General features: G+C 41.8%; 1 protein-coding gene and 1 long non-coding RNA gene across 2 annotated transcripts in view; one reads left to right on the top strand and one right to left on the bottom strand.

Moving 5' to 3' along the window:
- The window catches only part of LOC134358796 (metal transporter CNNM2-like), a 158,155-nt gene extending 139,791 nt beyond the window's left edge, over positions 1-18,364 (top strand). Inside the window, exons 7-8 of the mRNA XM_063071294.1 lie at positions 4,324-4,502; positions 9,355-18,364. Coding sequence (XP_062927364.1) covers positions 4,324-4,502; positions 9,355-9,561 — 386 coding nt within the window. The 3' untranslated portion in view covers positions 9,562-18,364. The remainder of the gene's footprint in view (positions 1-4,323; positions 4,503-9,354) is intronic.
- On the bottom strand, positions 2,308-9,346 carry LOC134358800 (uncharacterized). The gene is made up of 2 exons (XR_010020950.1): positions 8,628-9,346; positions 2,308-3,268 (listed from the first exon to the last, which is right to left on the bottom strand). It is a non-coding gene; the product is annotated as an uncharacterized LOC134358800 (long non-coding RNA).

Genomic DNA, 18,364 nt, shown 5'->3' with positions numbered 1-18,364 from the left:
TACAAATCCAGATAAAGTGATGAAAATCATGCATTAAACAGTTTTTCAAAACAATTGTGGGATGACGTTTTGTTTCTGAAATTTACAGATGGCATTAATGTATGTTTAACTCAAAACAGCTTCCTTAACTGGATCCAACTATAAAAACAGGGAAAGATTTTTTAGTGTTTTGGGTGGTGTATTATACTCTCTATACTCTTACAGGATGCTGTGCTTTGTGATAACACTCAAGAGTTTAAGGTTCACATGATATGTTTCACATGACCTCATACACAAGTAACTATGGAACCTCTTAAATTTACTGAGTCCTGGATTGTTATGATCCACATTCCTGAAATTTTCAAAATTCCTGACTTAACTTAAGAATATGAGGTGACCTTCATTTGTTGTATCATTTACTCACTAGAATATCCAGTAATGAATTTCAGATACCTTTCTTCACTACTTAAATAGACGACAGTGAAATATATTCAACATTGAATCCGCAGAAATTGTTTTCTTTATATTTCATTCCAAAGAACCAATTAAAATGATGTATATAAATCCATGAAAGTAATAAACTGATTAAGCTAATTAATTTCATATAACATGATACCTGATTTGTTAAGCAGAAAAAATTCGATGTATAAGGTCATGATATCAGTGATTATGGACTACATTCTGTCTGAACGTTGATAACTAGTGGTGTTTCGCAGGGATCCCTGTTCTTTGATTTTTATACATGAATGTGGAAGTGGAAGGGTGGATTCATAAGTTTGCAGGTGAAGTGAAGATTGGAGGTGTTGTGGAGAGAGTAGGAGGCTATTATAGGTTACAACCTGGTATGAACTGATTAAATACAAGACCTGGGCTGAGAAGTAGAAGATGGAGTTTTGTCTGGTAGAGTGTGAAGTGTTCACTTTGTAAGGTTAATTTTGAAGGCAGAATACAGGATTACTGTGGAGGAGCAGAGGGTTCTTGGGGTTTAAGTCTATAGATCCCTTAAAGTTTCTGCGCAAGTTGGAGGAGTTAAAGTATATGATTTGTTGGCCTTCACTAGTCAGGAAATTGAGTTCATGAGCCACAAGGTAATGTTACAGCTCTGTAAAACTCCGATAAGACCACACCTGGAGTATTGCGTTCAATTCCTTTCACCACATTATAGGAAGAATGTGGAAACTTTAGAGAAGATGCAAAGGAGATTTACCAAGATGCTGCCTGGATTAGAGAACATGTCTTGTGAGGAAAGGTTGACCGAGATGGGGCTTTCCTCTTTGGAGTGAAGGAGGATGAGAGGTGACTTGATAAAGGCATATGAATATGAGAGCATTGACTGAGTGGGCTGCTAGCATTTTCCCAGGTTATAATGGTAAAAGCAGAAGACATCCTTTTAAGGTGAATGGAGAAAAGTTTAGGGGAGGTGTCAGAAGTAGTTTTCTTTTGCACAGTGTGGTGAGAGCATTGGATATGCTGCCTGGAATGGGGGTAGAGTTTGATACATTAGGGGCATTTAGAGACTGATAGGCACATGGATGAAAAAAAAAGTGGAGGTTTATGTGTTATGTTGGAGCGATGGGTAGATCGATCGTGGACTAGGTTAAAATGTTGGCACAACATTGTGGGCTGAAGAGACCATATTATGCTGTACTGTTCTACTTGGGTAAAAATATGGGCAGATTAGCAAATATTTCAAACCTTTTTCCAAGGACTTGGTATTTTTTTACCAACAGAGCCACACCACCACCCTGTCATTTCAATACAATGTGTATCCTTGGATGTTAAGCTCCCAGCTATCATCTTTTTTCAGCATGACTCAGTAATCAGAATCGGGTTAAGTATCACCAGCATTTGTCTTGAAACTGGTTATTATTATGTAACAGCAGTACATTGCAATACATAATAAAAACTGAATTACAGTAATATATATAATGTTAATTTAAATAAGTAGTGCAAAAAAGTAATGAGATAGTATTCGTAGGTTCAATGTCCATTCAGAAATCTGATGGCAGAGAGGAAGAAGCTGTTCCAAGATTGTTGGGTGTGTGCCTTCAGGACCTTGTACCTCCTCCCTGATGGTAGCAATGAGAAGAGGGCATGTACTGTGATGGGGGTCTTTAATGATGAAGACTGGCTTTTTAAGCCATCGCTCCTTGAAAGTGTCCTGGATGCAACAGAAGATTGTGTTCATGATGGAGCTGACTGAGTTTACAACTTTTGGCAGCTTACTTCAGTGCTCCCCAGCCCCATACTAGATGGTGATGCAGCCAGTTTGGCATTGGCGTTGTGCAACACTGGTTGAAACAATTACATCAACTGTCAGTCCAATCATTTACTTTTGATTGCCCATCTTTATGAATGCACATCCCTTTACAATCTACAATTATACCCATGGCATGGCTGTACCTGCAAATATATCAAGAACTGCTGAAAGTTCTATACCAAACACAGAAATATGATCTTAAAGGGTTGTTAATACACTTAAATGGTATTTATAATTCATTTACTCAGCATAATTAATTTATTACTTATTATAGTTAGAATGCTCTCCTGTAGAAATTAGTGAGTATCTTTGCTGACGTATCAAATTTTCTCAAAATTGTAATGACGTATAGCCAGTATTGTGCCATCAACTACAATAATATGTTGGGCCCAAGATAGATCCTCAGAGATGTTGATCCCAGGAACTTTGATCACTCTTTCCATTTCTGATCCGTCTATAAAGACTGGTGTGTGTTCCCTTGTCTTACCATTTCTGAAGTTCACAATCAGCTCTTTGGTCCAACTGACGTTGAGTGCAAGCCAGCAAGTTTGTAAATTACATTTGAGCTATGCCTCCAGAGAGTAAAGCACGTTCTTGTGCTGTGCCTGTATCAATTATCAGTGAGATGGAGATGTTATTTCCAATCTGCACAGACTGCAGTCTTCCGGTGAGGAAGTTGAGGATTGAGTTGCAGAGGGAGGTATAGAGGCCCAGGTTTTAGAACTTTTTGATCAGATCGGTAGGAATAATTGTTAAATGCTGAACTGTAGTCAATAAACAGCAGCCCGACGTAGGTGTTAGTATTGTCTAGTTCAGCCAATGAGATCACATCTGTAGACCTATTATGGCAGTAGGCAAATTGCAGTTGAGTCTAGGTCCTTGCTGAGGCAGGAGTTGATTCTAGCCTCAATCAATCTCTCAAAGCACTTCATCACCATAGACGTGAGTGCCACTGGACGATGGTCGTTAAGGTAGCTCACCCAGCTCTTGGTTGATTGTTGCTCTTTTGAATCAGATGGGAACTTGCAGCTGTAGGAACAAGAGATGGTTGGCAGTTAGATGGCAAGGTTTTCAGAGCCCTACCCGGTACCCCATCGAGGTCTGTTGTCTGCAAGGATTCACTCTTGAAAAATTATCTGAAGTCCACAACATGATACCTGCCAATTTCTAACTGCGCTACAAGATTATCTACATTATTCCATATAGTACTTGCATTCAAATATAATAACTTCAGTCCTATATTCATCATCCTTTTTGACTTTGTCCCCATATTACAATGATTAGAGAGTATTAGCTCCATCGAAAGGATAGACAAACTTGGATTTTGTTTTCTGGAACTTAGGAAGTTGAGCGGTGTCCTGATAGAAATGTATATAATTATGAGAGCAAACATAGAGTGGGTCGAATCTTTTTTCCAGAGTGGAAGGGACAAATACTGCTCAGCTTAGGATGAATGTGAGAGAGGAAAGGTATTTATGAGGGATATTTTTTACACAGTGGTAGTGGCTAGAGAATTGCCTAGTGGGGCAGTACAGTAATATAGAAACATAGAAAATAGGTGCAGGAGTAGGCCATTCGGCCCTTCGAGCCTGCACCGCCATTTATTATGATCATGGCTGATCATCCAACTCAGAACCCAGCCTTCCCTCCATACCCCCTGACCCCTGTAGCCACAAGGGCCATATCTAACTTCCTTTTAAACATAGCTAATGAACTGGCTATAACCACTACACTATTACAGCGCCAGTGACTGGGGTTCAATTCCACTGCTGCTTGTAATGAGTTTGTACCCTGTGGGTTTCCTCTCACATTTTCAAAGGTGTACGGGTTAATTGGTCATGGGTGTAATTGGACAGTGTGGTCTTGTTGTTACTTTGCTCTGTCTCTAAAATAACAGGCAACATTTAAGAAGCATTTGGTCGTTAGATCCTGTTATTAAAGGAAAGACTGACAGTAAATTCCTAAAGACTTCACTCATAAGGTCGGAAATGCTGAAGTCAAGATCCCACAAAAGCTGAATCACTGTATACGTCAAAAATGTGCTAGACATTTCAATTTTTCAGTCTTGTTTTCTCTTTGCGTAGATAATCGTTCTCCACCTCGAACATGTGGCTTAAACCATTCTGATTCACTGAACCGGGGCGATCGGATTGATTCAATAGCATCGCAGATAGGGAGTAACAACAGTCAACTAAACTCATTGCTACAAATGTATGTTCCAGACTATTCAGTGCGTGCTCTGACTGACTTACAGTTTGTAAAGGTGAGGCGCATACTTTCATTGTTTTATTGTCATTTATGAAAACAAAATCAAATGGTCATCTTGCATCTTACAATTCAAGTTCCTCTTTTTTTTTGCAAAAATCAGTTGTGCTTCCCTCAACACACAAAATGCTAGAGGCCAGGCAGCATCTATCGAAAAATAAAGTACAGTCGACGTTTCAGGTCGGAACCCTTCATACCTGGTGTCCCTATCCCTGTCATTTTCACAACTCCGGGATTCTCTCTCCACCACCTGAAATGAACCTGTATGCTTCTTTATCCTCCGCCAGATCCATGCTTTCAATTGCCGGTTCTTTGACTTTCTCATGTCTTGCAAGGATCAGAAGATTACCTATTTACGGACCACAGTACCTGCTGACTCCAACGCTGGCAGGCCTGGATGTCTCCAGACCATTATCCCTGCTGCTGACCTCAATGGTTCTAACAATCCAGAACAGATTATGAACCCAGACGCCACCGCTATCAATGTGGGTTCCAATAACCTCGGACACCTCCAAAGTGCCAATTGCGCAACCTCCAACTCCGACCTTGACCTCCAGGCCAGGTCTTCATGCATCGCCACTGAAACCTCCATCTCCCCTCCCCCCACTGCCACTCAGCAATCCTGTATCCCTTAAGTCCCACCACCAACTCTCGGAGACTCCATCTTTCTCTTGCCCCACCATCCGTGAACCCCCCCCCCCCAAACCTCCCTTCCTTTAGGCAATACCAACCCCCTTCCCCGCTCCGATCCCAGACTTATCTGTGCCGGGTTTTCACCGTTTCCTTCAACCTTCCCCTCTCTGAGGCAGAATGTTCTGTCCTCAGTAAGAGCCTCACCTTTGTCCCCCTGCACCCACACCTCAGTGAGTTCTGCGCCCACCATGACACTGAGCTCTTCTTCTGCAACCTCCATTTCCAAGCCTGTTTCTTTGGAAAGGACTCCCCACCCCACATTGATGACCCCTTTCTCCCATCTTCAAACCTCCTCCTCTTTCTGGATACCCTGCCCTGGTCTTCTCCCTGCTCTGGAGCTTTTCATTGCCAACTGCCGATGAGACATTAACCTAGACCTTAACACTCCTCCCTCCTATTCCAACCTCACTCCTTCCGAACGCTCAGCTCTCCACTCCTTCCGGACCAATCCTATTCTCATCATCAAACCCACAGATAGGGAGGAAGGGGGGTGCTATAGTAGTCTGGCGAACAGACCTCGACCTTGCTGAGGCCAGCGCCAACTTTCAGACACCTCCTCTTACTTCCCCCTTGAACAGGACCACACTAAGGAACACCAGGCCATTGTCACCCACAGCATCACCAACCTTATTGACTCTGGGGATCTCCCATCCACCCGCCATCAACTTCCTAGTTCCCACACAGCTTACCTTCCATTTCTACCTCCTACCCAAGATCCATAAACCCGTTTGTCCAGGTAAGACCCATTGTTTCAGCTTGTTCCTGCCCCACCGAACTCATATCAGCATACCTCAACTCTGCTTTACCCCCTAGTTCAGTCCTTTCCTACCTACATCCATGACACCTCACACACTCTTGATCTTTTCAAGGACTTCAAGTTTCCTGGCCCCCATTATCTCATTTTTACTATTGATGTCTAGTCCCTATAAATTTCCATCTCCCACCAGGAAGGCCTCAAAGCTCTTCATTTTTTGTTCTGGGCACCAATCCTAACCAGTTCCCCTCCTCCACCTAGTGAAATTTGTCCTCACTCTAATTTCTCCTTTGGCGCCTCCCACTTCCTTACAAAAGAGGTAACCATGGGCACTTGCATGGGTGCCTGTTTGCCTGCTTGCCTGTTTGTTGGCTACGTGGAACAGTTTATGCTCCAGCCAACGCTGGTGACCGACCTGCACTTTTCCTACGCTGCATTGGTGCTGCTTCCTGAACCTGTGCTGAACTCATCGACTTCATTCACTTTGCCTCCAACGTCCACCCTGCCCTCAAGTTCACCAGGTCCATTTCCGACTCCTCCCTTCACTTTCTCGATCTCACTGTCTCTATCTCCGGAGACAGCTTATCCACCAATGTCTATTACAAACCAACAGACTCTCACAGCTACCTGGACTACACCTTGTACCCCTCTGCTACCTGTAAAAATACCATCCCCTTCTCTCAATTCCTCAGTCTCCGCTGCATCTGCTCTCAGGATGAGGCTTTTCATTCTAGGACGAAGGAGATGTCCTCCCTTTTCAAAGAAAGGGGCTTCCCTTCCTCCACCCTCAATGCTACCTTCAACCGCATCTCTTCCATTCCATGCACTTCTGCTCTTACCCCATTCTCCCGCCACCCTCCCAGGGATAGGGATCCTCTTGTCCTCACCTACCACCCCACCAGCTTCCGTGTTCAGCACACAATGCTCCAAAACTTCTGCCATCTCCACCTGGATCCCACCACCGAGCACATCTTCTCTCTTCCCCCACCCACCCCTCACTTTCTGCTTTCCACAGGGATCACTCCCTATGCAACTCCCTGGTCCGTTCATCACCCCCTACTGATCTTCCTCCTGGCACTTCCCCATTGCAAGCGGAACGAGTGCTACACCATCTCCCTCACTCACAATCAGGGTCCAAAATAGTCCTTCCAAGTGAGGTGACACTTCACCTGTGAGTCTATTGGGGTTGTTTACTGTGTTTGGTGCTCCCGGTAGCCTTCTGTATATCGGTGAAACCCAACGTAGATTGGGAGACCATTTCGCCAAGCATCTATGGTCCGTCTGCCAGAACAAGTGGAATCTCTCAGTGGCCACCCATTTTAATTTCACTTCCCATTCCCATTCCCATACGTCCATCCATGACCTCCTCCACTGTCCTGATAAGGCCACACTTAGCTTGGAGAATCAACACCTTAGATCCTGTTTGGGTAGCCTCCAACCTGTTGGCATGAACATCGATTTCTCAAACTTCTGGTAATGCCTCTCATTCCCCCTTACTATTTCCCTTCCCTTTTCCCTCTCTTGCCTTATCTCCTTGCCCACCCATCGCCTCCCTCTGGTGCTCCTGCCCCCTTTTTCTTCCTTCTGTCTTTCACCAATCAACTTCCCAGCTCTTTGCTTCATCCCTCCCCATCCAGGTTTCACCTATTACCTGGTGTTTCTCTCTCCCCTCCACTTCCGTTTAAATCCACTCCTCAGGTTTTTCCCTCCAGTCCTGCTGAAGCATCTCGGCCTGAAACATCGACTATACTTTTTTCCATAGATGCTGCCTGGCTTGCTGTGTTCCTCCAGTATTTTGTAGGTGTTGCACCTGCAGATTTTCTCTTGTTTGTGCTTTCCTCAAACTAGTTGCTTGGTTCATTACTATTTATCTAGTAAAGTGAACAGTCTGTTTGAACTTGGAGCTTTACTAGGTTTGCGCCTCTGTTACACAGGTCTTTTGCTGATCAGATCCAACATCTACTTTTAGAGACCAAAACTGTTGTAGCCTTCATTGAATTCTTAAATCAGTTATCCTACAGATTTACAAAATCTAATTCACAAAAATAAGGCACCAAAGGTTAATGCTTTTTCACCATTCAAATCAATTTCGGAAGCATTTAAGGAGAGGCTGTTTTTCTGGAGTTTCTCAAACAATGAACTGCTGCAGCATTTTTTTAAAAAGATGGTCTTCAGACATTTTGAGGGTTAAATGCCTTAATCCCTTTATCTCTGTTCCAACACACACAAAATGCTGGACAGCAGTCCAGGCAGCATCTATGGAAAAGAGTGAACTATCAGCTCTTTAGGCTCATCAGGACTGTAAGGGAAGGGGAGAAGGTGCAGAATAAGAAGGTGAGGGAGGGAGGGAAGGGAGAAGTACAAAGTGGCAGGTGATAGGTGAAACGGGGGGGGGAGTTGAAGTAAAGAGCTGAGTTGTTGATTGGTGCAAGAGGTAAAGGCTGGAGATAGGGGAATCTGATAGGAGAGAGTGGAAGACCATGGAAGAAGGGGAAGGGGGAGGAGCATCAGAGGGAGGTGATGGGCAGGTAAAAAGAGAAGGTGTAAGAGGGAAGCAAGAATGGGGAATGGTGAAGGAGAGGGTGGGGGAGTAATTACTAGAAATTGGAGAAATCAGTGTTCATGCCATCAGGTTGGAGGCTTCCCTGATGGAATATAAGATGTTGCTTCTCCAACCTGAGTGTGTCTTCATCCATGTATTGACATGTCGGAATGGGAAGTAGAATTGAAATAGATGGCCACCGGGAAATCCCTCCATCTTCTCTTCTGTGTGTTGCTTTGGATTTCCAGCATCTGCAGATTATCTGGTGTCTATGACCCTTTATCTCCGTGACTGTTAATTTTAATGTCTTAAGCAACTTTTCAAATTCAAAACAGAATGTCGTGTGAGTTTAGGCTTTCAATTGCTGCAATCAACTTTTATGAAATGTTGGTACTCATACCATTGTAATTTTGATCAAAGCTGCAAGGGAAAAGAAAGTACTTTAAAATAAGCGAAAATGTAGATTACTGTCTCTTTTAATCTTTCCCTGCGATTGGAATAATCCCTATTCACATAATAAGTTCTTCAAGCCCTGAGTGATATTATAATTGTCTCCTGTGTAACTTAAATGTGCATTTTGATTTTTTTTCTTAACACCTGGTTTATACTTTGTATTGTTTAAGCCTGTTCATGCACATTTTTAACCTCTAGGGCATTCATTTTTAACCTCTAGGGCATTCATTTTTAACCTCTAGGGCATTCATTTTTAAACAAGACTCAACGGATGGAAGTTATAATTTTGCTGACAATTATCCTCGGGCATATTTTTAAGTGAGGAAAAGTTGTATCTTTAAAATATAAATAGATTGTATGTTTTTAAACACATATTCAGATCTATTTTGCTTTTTTTCCATTTTATAGATTACAAGACAGCATTATCAGAATGCCCTGATGGCATCCATCATGGATAAAACTCCACAGTCGTCAGACAGTGAAAACACTAAGATTGAATTGACTTTAAATGAGATGCATGATCACTTACCTGATGAAACAGCAAATCTACTCAATGAGCAGAATTGTGTGACTCACAAGTCAAATCATAGCATGCACAATGAAGGCAAAATATAGCATAGCGACAGAGCTGCTCACTAGCTTACTGTTCTGAGAACTGCTGTGTTGTGTATGCAGGCACATGCAAGCACACATGTCCACTGTCATGAGACCAAAGAGATGTGCCTCGGCACAAGAAGGTGAACGAAGAATGACAGAGGTGGTTGAGTTGAACACTATAAACAACTGCCAAGATTCAGACAGATCCTCTGCACACTGGTGGCTTGTTATCCTTCTTTATGTTCATGTTTTCTTTTGATTTTCCTTGCACAAAAGGAGAATGGTAAATGTTGGAAAGTAGTATAAAGCACCACATTCTGGCTGGGAAGAGAAATGTGTATTTTTTTAAATGACGACCCATTGAGATTAAGTGTGAGACTGTAAAATTTGTTTTAAATTATGGCGTGTGATTTATGATGGTCATTGAAGGTGAATGTTCGGAATTTTGAAAATGCTTCCATTTCTCCAGCTTAATTTAGTAGGTGTTTGACATTTTAAACATCCATTGTATTAAATGGGATGTTACTGCATATTCTATCCCAAAAGAGTTGGGGTTGCTGGGCATTTAAATTGTAACTTGAAAATGGAAACTTGATTCCACATTTGCACAAAACATCATTGACTTAATTGATTTCAACACTTGTATGCAAACTGTGAATAACACTCCAATATATATGGACTCTAGAACTCCTTTGGAAGATATAGTCATGTCTACATAGCAGGTAAATATGCCAAATCCACCAATGGACGAATGTAAAAAAGGGTTTTTCACAATTGAGAAACAAGGCTGTAACTGTAAGTGTTCTTATGGCAGATAGACTATCATTACATATTGTTTAATCAATCAAATTTGCAAGTAAATTGCAGTTTGTATTATATTGTACAAAACTGACTCTGAGGTGAAGTATTCTGACTACAGTATTCATAACTATGTATATATTAAGCACAAAAAATCTATGGATGAAGTGTAAGTTTCATAAAATTGTCAGTTAAATGACATTTATAATTAACAATGGTAAAGACTTTGTAGATTACAGACTATTTATTTTGTATATGATTTATTTGTATATTTTGTGATTTCATTGTTTTGTTTATTCTGATTCTATCATTCCATTTGGTTAAAATGGTTTTATTCTAAATGATTTTTCATTCCACTTTGTCCTTCGTGTTATTTCTCAGTTCAGTATGCATTACGGTTTTGTTCTTTCATATTGAGTGCCTCTTCACTCTCTCTGTCTCGGTTTCCTTAGAGCAGGTACGACCTGTGCAATCATTAATGGGGCTAATTATGGAAATGGAAAACGATTAACTTGGCCTGGAGTTGGTTAATGGAGCTTCTCATTTTATACTTCGAAAGTGAATAACTTTAATAAAGAAATGATTCATAATTAAATGGGCACTGAATTATTATCAGGATATGCTTAGGACAAGCAGTTTTTCATCCAGGATAGCAGGTAAACAAAGGAATATTGACGCTTCTTTATATCCAGTCTGCCAGTATTCTTCACCCCTCATTTCCTTAACCGTACATAACCAAAGCCAACCAACACTGGAAAACTTGTAAGTGGATGAAAATGGACCAAAGACTCTGTTCATTGGGGTTGCTTGAAAATGGGACCTTTGGTGTATTGTATACAACTCACAGGTAAAGACACCTATATAGATGAGTGAGGTGTGCTAGGTGCAACTAATTCTTTTCTTAAATTTCAGATGCATTCTGTTTCTTTTCTCCAGGAGCTACCCAGTTTGTCTGGAACACCATTCAACTGTCGATGGCAATCTTCCCTTGCTACAAGCGGTAGATAGGAGGTGCAGAATGGTCATGGAATGTACGCATAGGAAGAGAGTCAAAATAAAGGAGTTATAGGAAGTAGTGTGAAGTTAGTGATCAGATGTGATCACACTGCAATCCAGAGAATGCAGAAGAGGTTGAATGGCTTAGACAACAAGACGTAGGAACAGAATTAAGCCATGTGGCCAATTGTGTCTGCTATTCCAACTCTGAACCCCATTCTCCTGCCTTCTCCCTGTGACATTTAACACCCGTACTAGTCAAGGACCTGTCAACCTCTGCTTTAAATATACCCATTGACTTGGCCTCCACAGATGTCTGTAGTAATGAATTCCATAAGCACAGTCCTGTATTTCTTAAGCGTGTGTGGGTGTGTGATGTGTTGCAGCAGACTGCAGTTGAAAGGTGGAGTAGCCACAGCTATGACATGGCCCCACCCCTGCCAGTGCTCTCTCTCTCTTCCTGTCCCCCATGGGTTCCTGACCCTATGTTGCAAGTCCTGTAACCAAAGTATGGCTTCTGATCCAGTAGAATCATCATTATCAGAAGTATTGCTGTGTGCAAGACACAGATCTGAGACCTCTGCTTTTCTCCACTTCCCCGTCTCCTCCTCAGCCCTCTCTGTCCTGTGTTTGGACTTGACAACCACTGTGAAATATTTCAATGCTATTGATCTGAATGATGGAAAGTTCAAGAGATTTAGAATCAAAGTGATTTTCAGTCAGATTTCTGTTGTGGGATTGAGTATTGTCTTCACAGAGTGGTTAAATGAAAATGTGTAGCAGGAGAAGTGCCCCATGACTATAACAGATGGTAATTGTATGCAGTATTGATTGAACAATGATTTTTAAATCTTCATTGCCAAGAAAGATGAAGGGTAAAGTCTGTACGAAATATCAAGCTCCCCAACCTACACCCATCCTCCCCACGGGGTGCAGCAGAAAGGGGACATGATCCCTCATTGTGGTCACACATATAATGTTTTTACTGCATAATCACTGTGGAATGATTGAAAACCTGTGCTAATCTCCAGAGTGTAAAATCACAAATCAAACCCTGCACTTTTGTAAATTTTTAAACATACCCAGAACAAGAGAAAACATTGTAGCATTTTGCATTGGACTGTGATACAAAATAGTCGAGAGTTAGACTCTTTCACAGTCAGCAGGATGAATCGCAGTGTAAAAGGTGGGCAAAATCGAAAAGGGTGAATACAGGACTTGAAGGTGCTATATTTGAGTGTGTGCAGTATATGGAGTAAGGTAGATGAACTTGTAAGACAGTTACAGATTGGCATGGGGATCACCGAATTGTGGCTGAAGGAAGATTATAGCTGGGAGCTTAACGTCCAAGGATACACATTGTATCAAAAGGACAGACAGGAAGGGTTTCATCTCCTAAGTTACAGAGAAAGGTTGAACAAAGTTAGGTCTTTATTCTTTGGAGGGTAGAAGGTTCAGCAGGGACTTCATAGAGGTATTTAAAATTATGAGGGGGATAGACAGAGTTGACGTGGATAGGCTATTTCCATTGAGAGTGGAGGAGATTCAAACAAGAGGACATGAGTTGAGAGTTAAAGGGCAAAAGTTTAGGGGTAATATGAGGGGGGGGAACTTATTTACTCAGAGAGTGGTAGCTGTGTGGAACGAGCTTCCAGCAGAAGTGGTTGAGGCAGGTTCGATGTTGTCATTTAAAGTTAAATTGGATAGCTATATGGCCAGGAAAGGAATGGAGGGTTATGGGCTGAGTGCGAGTCGGTGGGACTAGGTGAGAGTAAGAGTTCAGCATGGACTAGAAGGGCCGAGATGGCCTGTTTCCATGCTGTAATTGTTAAATAGTTATAAGGCAGGGTGGCGTGGCTCTGTAGGTAAAAAAAATTAAATCATTAGAAAGAGGAGCCATAGGTGTTGAATCATTGTGGGAAGAGCTAAGGAACTACAAGGGTAAGAAGACCCTGATGAGAATTACATACAGACCCCCAAGCAGTAGTAGAGGTGTGGTCTACAAGTTACAATGGGAGATAGAAAAGTATGCCATAAGGGAAATGTTACAATAGTCATGGGGGATGTCAATATGCAGGTAGATAGGAAAAATCAGGGCGGTGCTGGATCCCAAGAGGGAAAATTCCTGAATACCTAAAGAGTTGGCTTTTTAGAGCAGCTTGTTGCTATTCTGGAATGGGCGTTGTGCAATGAACCAGAGTTCAAGAGCTTAAGATAAAGGAACGCTTAGGGGGAAGAGTGATCATAATATGACAGAATTCATCCTGCAATTTGAGAAGGAGAAGCTAAGTCAGATGTATCAGTGTTACAGTGGACTTCCAGACCGTCGAACACTACCATCTAGAAGGACGAGAACAGCAGAAACCTGGGAACACCACCACTTGGAAATCCCCCTCCAAGCCACTCACCATCCTGACTTGGAAACATTTTGCTGTTCCTTCATTGGCAATAGTTTAAAATCATGGTATTTCTTCCCTAACGGCACTATGAGTGTCCCTACACCTCAGGGACAGCAGCGGTTCAAGAAGGCAGCACATCATCACCTTCTCAAGAGCAACTAGGAATGGGGCAATAAATGCTGGCTAAGCTGGAGATGCCCACATCCTGTAAATGAATAAGTAGATAGGAAATTACAGAAGAATGAGAGAGGAGCTGGCTAAAATTGGTTGGGAAAGAACTCTGGCAGGGATGATGGCAGAGCAACAATGGCTGGAATTTCCAGAAGCAATTTGGAAGGTGCAGAATATATATATATATATATATCCCAAAGAGGAAGAAGTATGCTAAAGGCAAAATGAATCAATCGTGGCCAACGAGAAATCAAAGCCAAAGAGCGGGCATGTAATAGAACAAAAATTAGTGGAAAGTTAGAAGATTGAGACTAAAAAATGTCATGAAGAAAAGGTGAAATATGAAGACAAGCTAGACAATAGCATTAAAGAAGGATATCAAAGTTTTCTTCAAATACATAAAAGGTAAAAGAGAAGCGAGAGTAGATATTGGACTGCTGAATATGTAGTAATGCAGGACAAGGAAATGGTGGACAAGCTGAATTGCATCAGTCTTTACTGCGGAAGAAACTAACCGTATGCCAGAAGTTTGAGAGTGTCAGGGGGAAGAATTGTGTGAAGTTGCATTAATATGGAGAAAGTTCTTGGGAGATTGAAAAGTCTGAAGTGGATGTTGAACCACCGCGGATGTGGCTGAAGAGATTATGGAGGCATTAGTAATGATCTTTCAAGAATCACTAGATTCTGGCATGGGTCTGGAGGACTGGAAAATTGCAATTATCACTTCACTCTTCAAGAAAGGAAGAGAGGTTGAAGAAAGGATATTGTAGGCCAATTAGTCTGACCTCAATAGTTGGGAAGATGTTTGAGTTGATTGTTAGGGATGTGGTTTTGGGTTACTTAGAGGCACATAATAAACTAGGCTATAGTCAGCATGGTTTCCTCAAGGGAAAAATATTGCCTGACAAATCTGGTGGATTTCCTTAAAGAAATAAGAAGCAAGATAGACAAAGGAGAACCGGTGAATGTTGTGTTCTTGGATTTTCAGAAGGCCTATGACAAGGTGCCACACATGAGACTGCTTAACAAGTTATGAGCTTGTGGTATTGCAGGAAAGATTCTAGCATGGATAAAATAGTGGCTGATTAGCAGGAGGCAAAGTGTGGGAATAAAGGGAACGGTTTCTGTTTGGCTGCTGGTGAGTAGTGTCCCACAAGGGTCTATGTTGAGACTGCTTCTTTTTCCAAGTCAATGACTTGGATGATGGAATTGGTGGCTTTGTGACCAAGTTTATAGACAATAGGTGGAGTAGCAGGCAGTTCTGAGGAAGTAGAGTCTACAGAAAGTCTTAGACATATTAGGAAAATGGGCAAAGAATTGGCAGATGGAATATGGTGTTGGGAAAGTCGTGAAGAAAATATGGAATACAAAGGTAAGCTAGCCAATAGCATTAAAGAAAGATATCAAAAGTTTCTTCAAATATATAAAGTGTTAAAAAGATGTGAGAGTAGATATCAGACCGCTGGAGAGGTAGTAATGGAAATGGTGGACAAGCTGAATAAGTATTCCGCATTTGCAAAATCATGCACTTGTATGCTCATAGAAGTATGCACTTTGGTAGAAGATATAAAAGCATTGATTTTTCTAAATGAAGAGAAAATTCAAAATTCTGAGGTGCAAAGAGTCTTAGGATTCCTTATGCAGGATTCCCTAAAGTTTAATTTACAGGTTGAGTCAGTGGTGAATAAGGCAAATGTGATGTTAGTATTCATTTGAAGAGGACTAGAAAAGCAAGGATATAATGTTGAGGCTTTATAAAGCACTGGTGAGGCCTCACCTGGAGTATTTTGAACAGTCTTAGAAAGGATGTCTGACATTGGAAAGGGTTCAAAGGAGGTTCATGAAAATGATTCGTGATTGAAAGGCTTGTGATGTGGTTATATTTAAAGGCTTGTTTTCATGGTTCTGGGCCTCTACTCACTGGAATTCAGAAGAATGATGGGTGACCTCATTGAAACCTAACAAATGTTTTAAAATCCTCAATATAGTGGATATGAAGAGGATTTTTCCTAGGGCGAGGGTTTTTAAGACCAGCAGACACAGCCTCAGAATAGAGGGGTGTCCTCTTAGAATGGAGATGAGGAGGAATTTCTTTAGCCGGGGTGTAGTGAGTCGGTGGAATTTGTTGCCACAGGTGGCTGTGGAGGCGAAGTCATTGAGTATATTTAAGGCAGAGGTAGATAGATTCTTGATTAGTCAGGGCATGGAAAGGATGCAGGGAGAAGGCAGGAGATTGGTACTGATAGATCAGCCATGATGAAATTAGAGAGCGGACTCGACAGCCAAATGGCCTAATTCTGTTCATGTATCTTATGGTCTAATATTCTAGTAGTGTGTTAACACAAAAGAACAAGTATGGAATTGCACTACATGGTATATGTTCCTTTGCCAGTTTGTACCATTATGGAATCAATTAGTGCAATGAATATCACTGTATTCCCTAGTAAGGTAAAAATCAGGCTGTAATAAATATCCCTACCAGGGGTTCCCAACCTGACAGACACGGACCCTTTGCTTAGTGGTATTGATCCATGGCATAAAAAAGGTTGTGCACCCCTGCACAATGTTTCTCAAAAGTGTAGAGTCAATACAGTAAATGCCACTGTTTGCACAATGAGTCTACCATGTGGAGCAAGACTGCAGAATAAACTTCGCACAGTACTGCTCAGTGTGAAATCAGACTGAATCTTAATACCAAATCATTACAGTAATGGAGTGGAGAGAATGGAGGAGTTCTTTGAGGATATATTTAGTGAAGTGGATGAGGGAGAACTGATGAATGTGTTGTATTTAGATTTTCAGTAAAGCATCAAACGGCAGGTGAACATTAGTGCATGTGGAACTGGGGTAGCAAAATGGTGCTGTCTTTTGATCAGATAACAGAAAATAGAATGAAACAGGTGAAGATGGAGGCACTCAAATCCCTCCATTGAAGTCATTAGAACTGTGCCATTTCTCTCTGTTCTCTGTTTCCATCTTTTAACAGTGAGCTCATTTTGCACTTACCTACTCAGTCACTTGCTGCCTCTCTTACAGATTATTATTGTATTCAGTTCTGGTCGCTTCATTATAGGAAAGATGTGGAAGTTTTAGAGAGAATGCAGTGATTTACTAGGATGCTGCCTGGATTGGAGAGCATGAATCTGATGTCTTATGAGGATAAATTGAGCTTGGGTGAAAGAGGATAAGAGGGTACTCGATAGATCGGGAGAAATGGCTAATACGAGGGGAGAATAATTTTAAGGATTTAAATATAGGGGGATGTCAAAGGTAGTTTTTTTTTACAAAGAGAGCGGTGGGATGAATGGAATGTGTTACCAGAGGTGGTGGTAGAGGAGGATATGTTAGCGTATTTAAGAGACTTAGATAGGCACATTGATGATAGAACAATGAAAGGTTATGTGGGAGGTAAGTTATATTGAGCTTAGAGCAGATTAAAAGGTCAGCACATTGTGGGCTGAAAGACCTGTACTGCATTTTTGTGTGTCCTCGAGTGTTTTATCACATGCATAAAGTTTCTGCCTTTAGCTTGACGACTTGTCCATACTATTTTAATGGTCAATAGGCTATATTCTTTACCTAACTGTTGTTGGACCTCCCATGCAGGTGTTTTATGGGAGTCTCACAAGAGCTTTTTGTATTTTCTTCCTGCCCTGATATTCGATGGGACATTGTAAAGGGAGCTCAACTGGTTTCTTCTCTAGCAGTAGGTATTAAAAATACAAAAAAATTGGCCTGGACATTGATGTTCGTCTGGGAAGGGCACTGGATTACCCAATGCACCAGTGGATTTTGCAGAGACAGATGTTAGTAATATCTCTTCAGTGCTTTAGGGCATTTGCTACAGATAATCCAAACCTAGAGGGGAGAGAAGAGCATTGCTGCCTTGTAAACCATAAATGGTCTTGATCTTCAACCACCCTTTTGTCAGATGATTTTATATTTATCACATACAGTGAAATGCATCTTTTGTGTTAACGAACAATACAACCCAAGGATGTGTTGGGGACAGGCCATAAGTGTTGCCGCACATTCTGGCACCAACATAGCATACCCACAATGTTCAACAAAACAACACAAGCATCAACAGTAATAGAACAAGGCCCTTTCTTCCCTACTACACACCCACCTTTACACTTACACACACAAAACACTCCACCCCTCCAGCACCTGGCCAGATTGCCTCCACCTGCCTCACAAGCATCGGGCCTTTGACTTCACCATTGGACTCACAAAATTGCAGACCCAGGGCTATGACCATCAGGCTTCTGTTACCCAACTTGCTGACTTTGTCATCGACTTTCAGTATCAACCACAGGACTTGCCAATGGCAGGCCCTGAATTATACGCCTCAGACTCTGGACTGGCTGACATAATGATTAATCAGCTGTTGTGCCTCCCCCTGCAAAGGCCTGCAGCTTGGGACCTGCTGGTTTGAGGAGGGTGGTCACCAGCCC

Source organism: Mobula hypostoma, chromosome 19, assembly GCF_963921235.1.
Source record: "Mobula hypostoma chromosome 19, sMobHyp1.1, whole genome shotgun sequence".
Lineage (NCBI taxonomy): Eukaryota > Metazoa > Chordata > Chondrichthyes > Myliobatiformes > Myliobatidae > Mobula > Mobula hypostoma.
The sequence above is the reverse complement of the archived record's forward strand: the minus strand, read 5'-3'. Positions and strand labels throughout refer to the sequence as shown.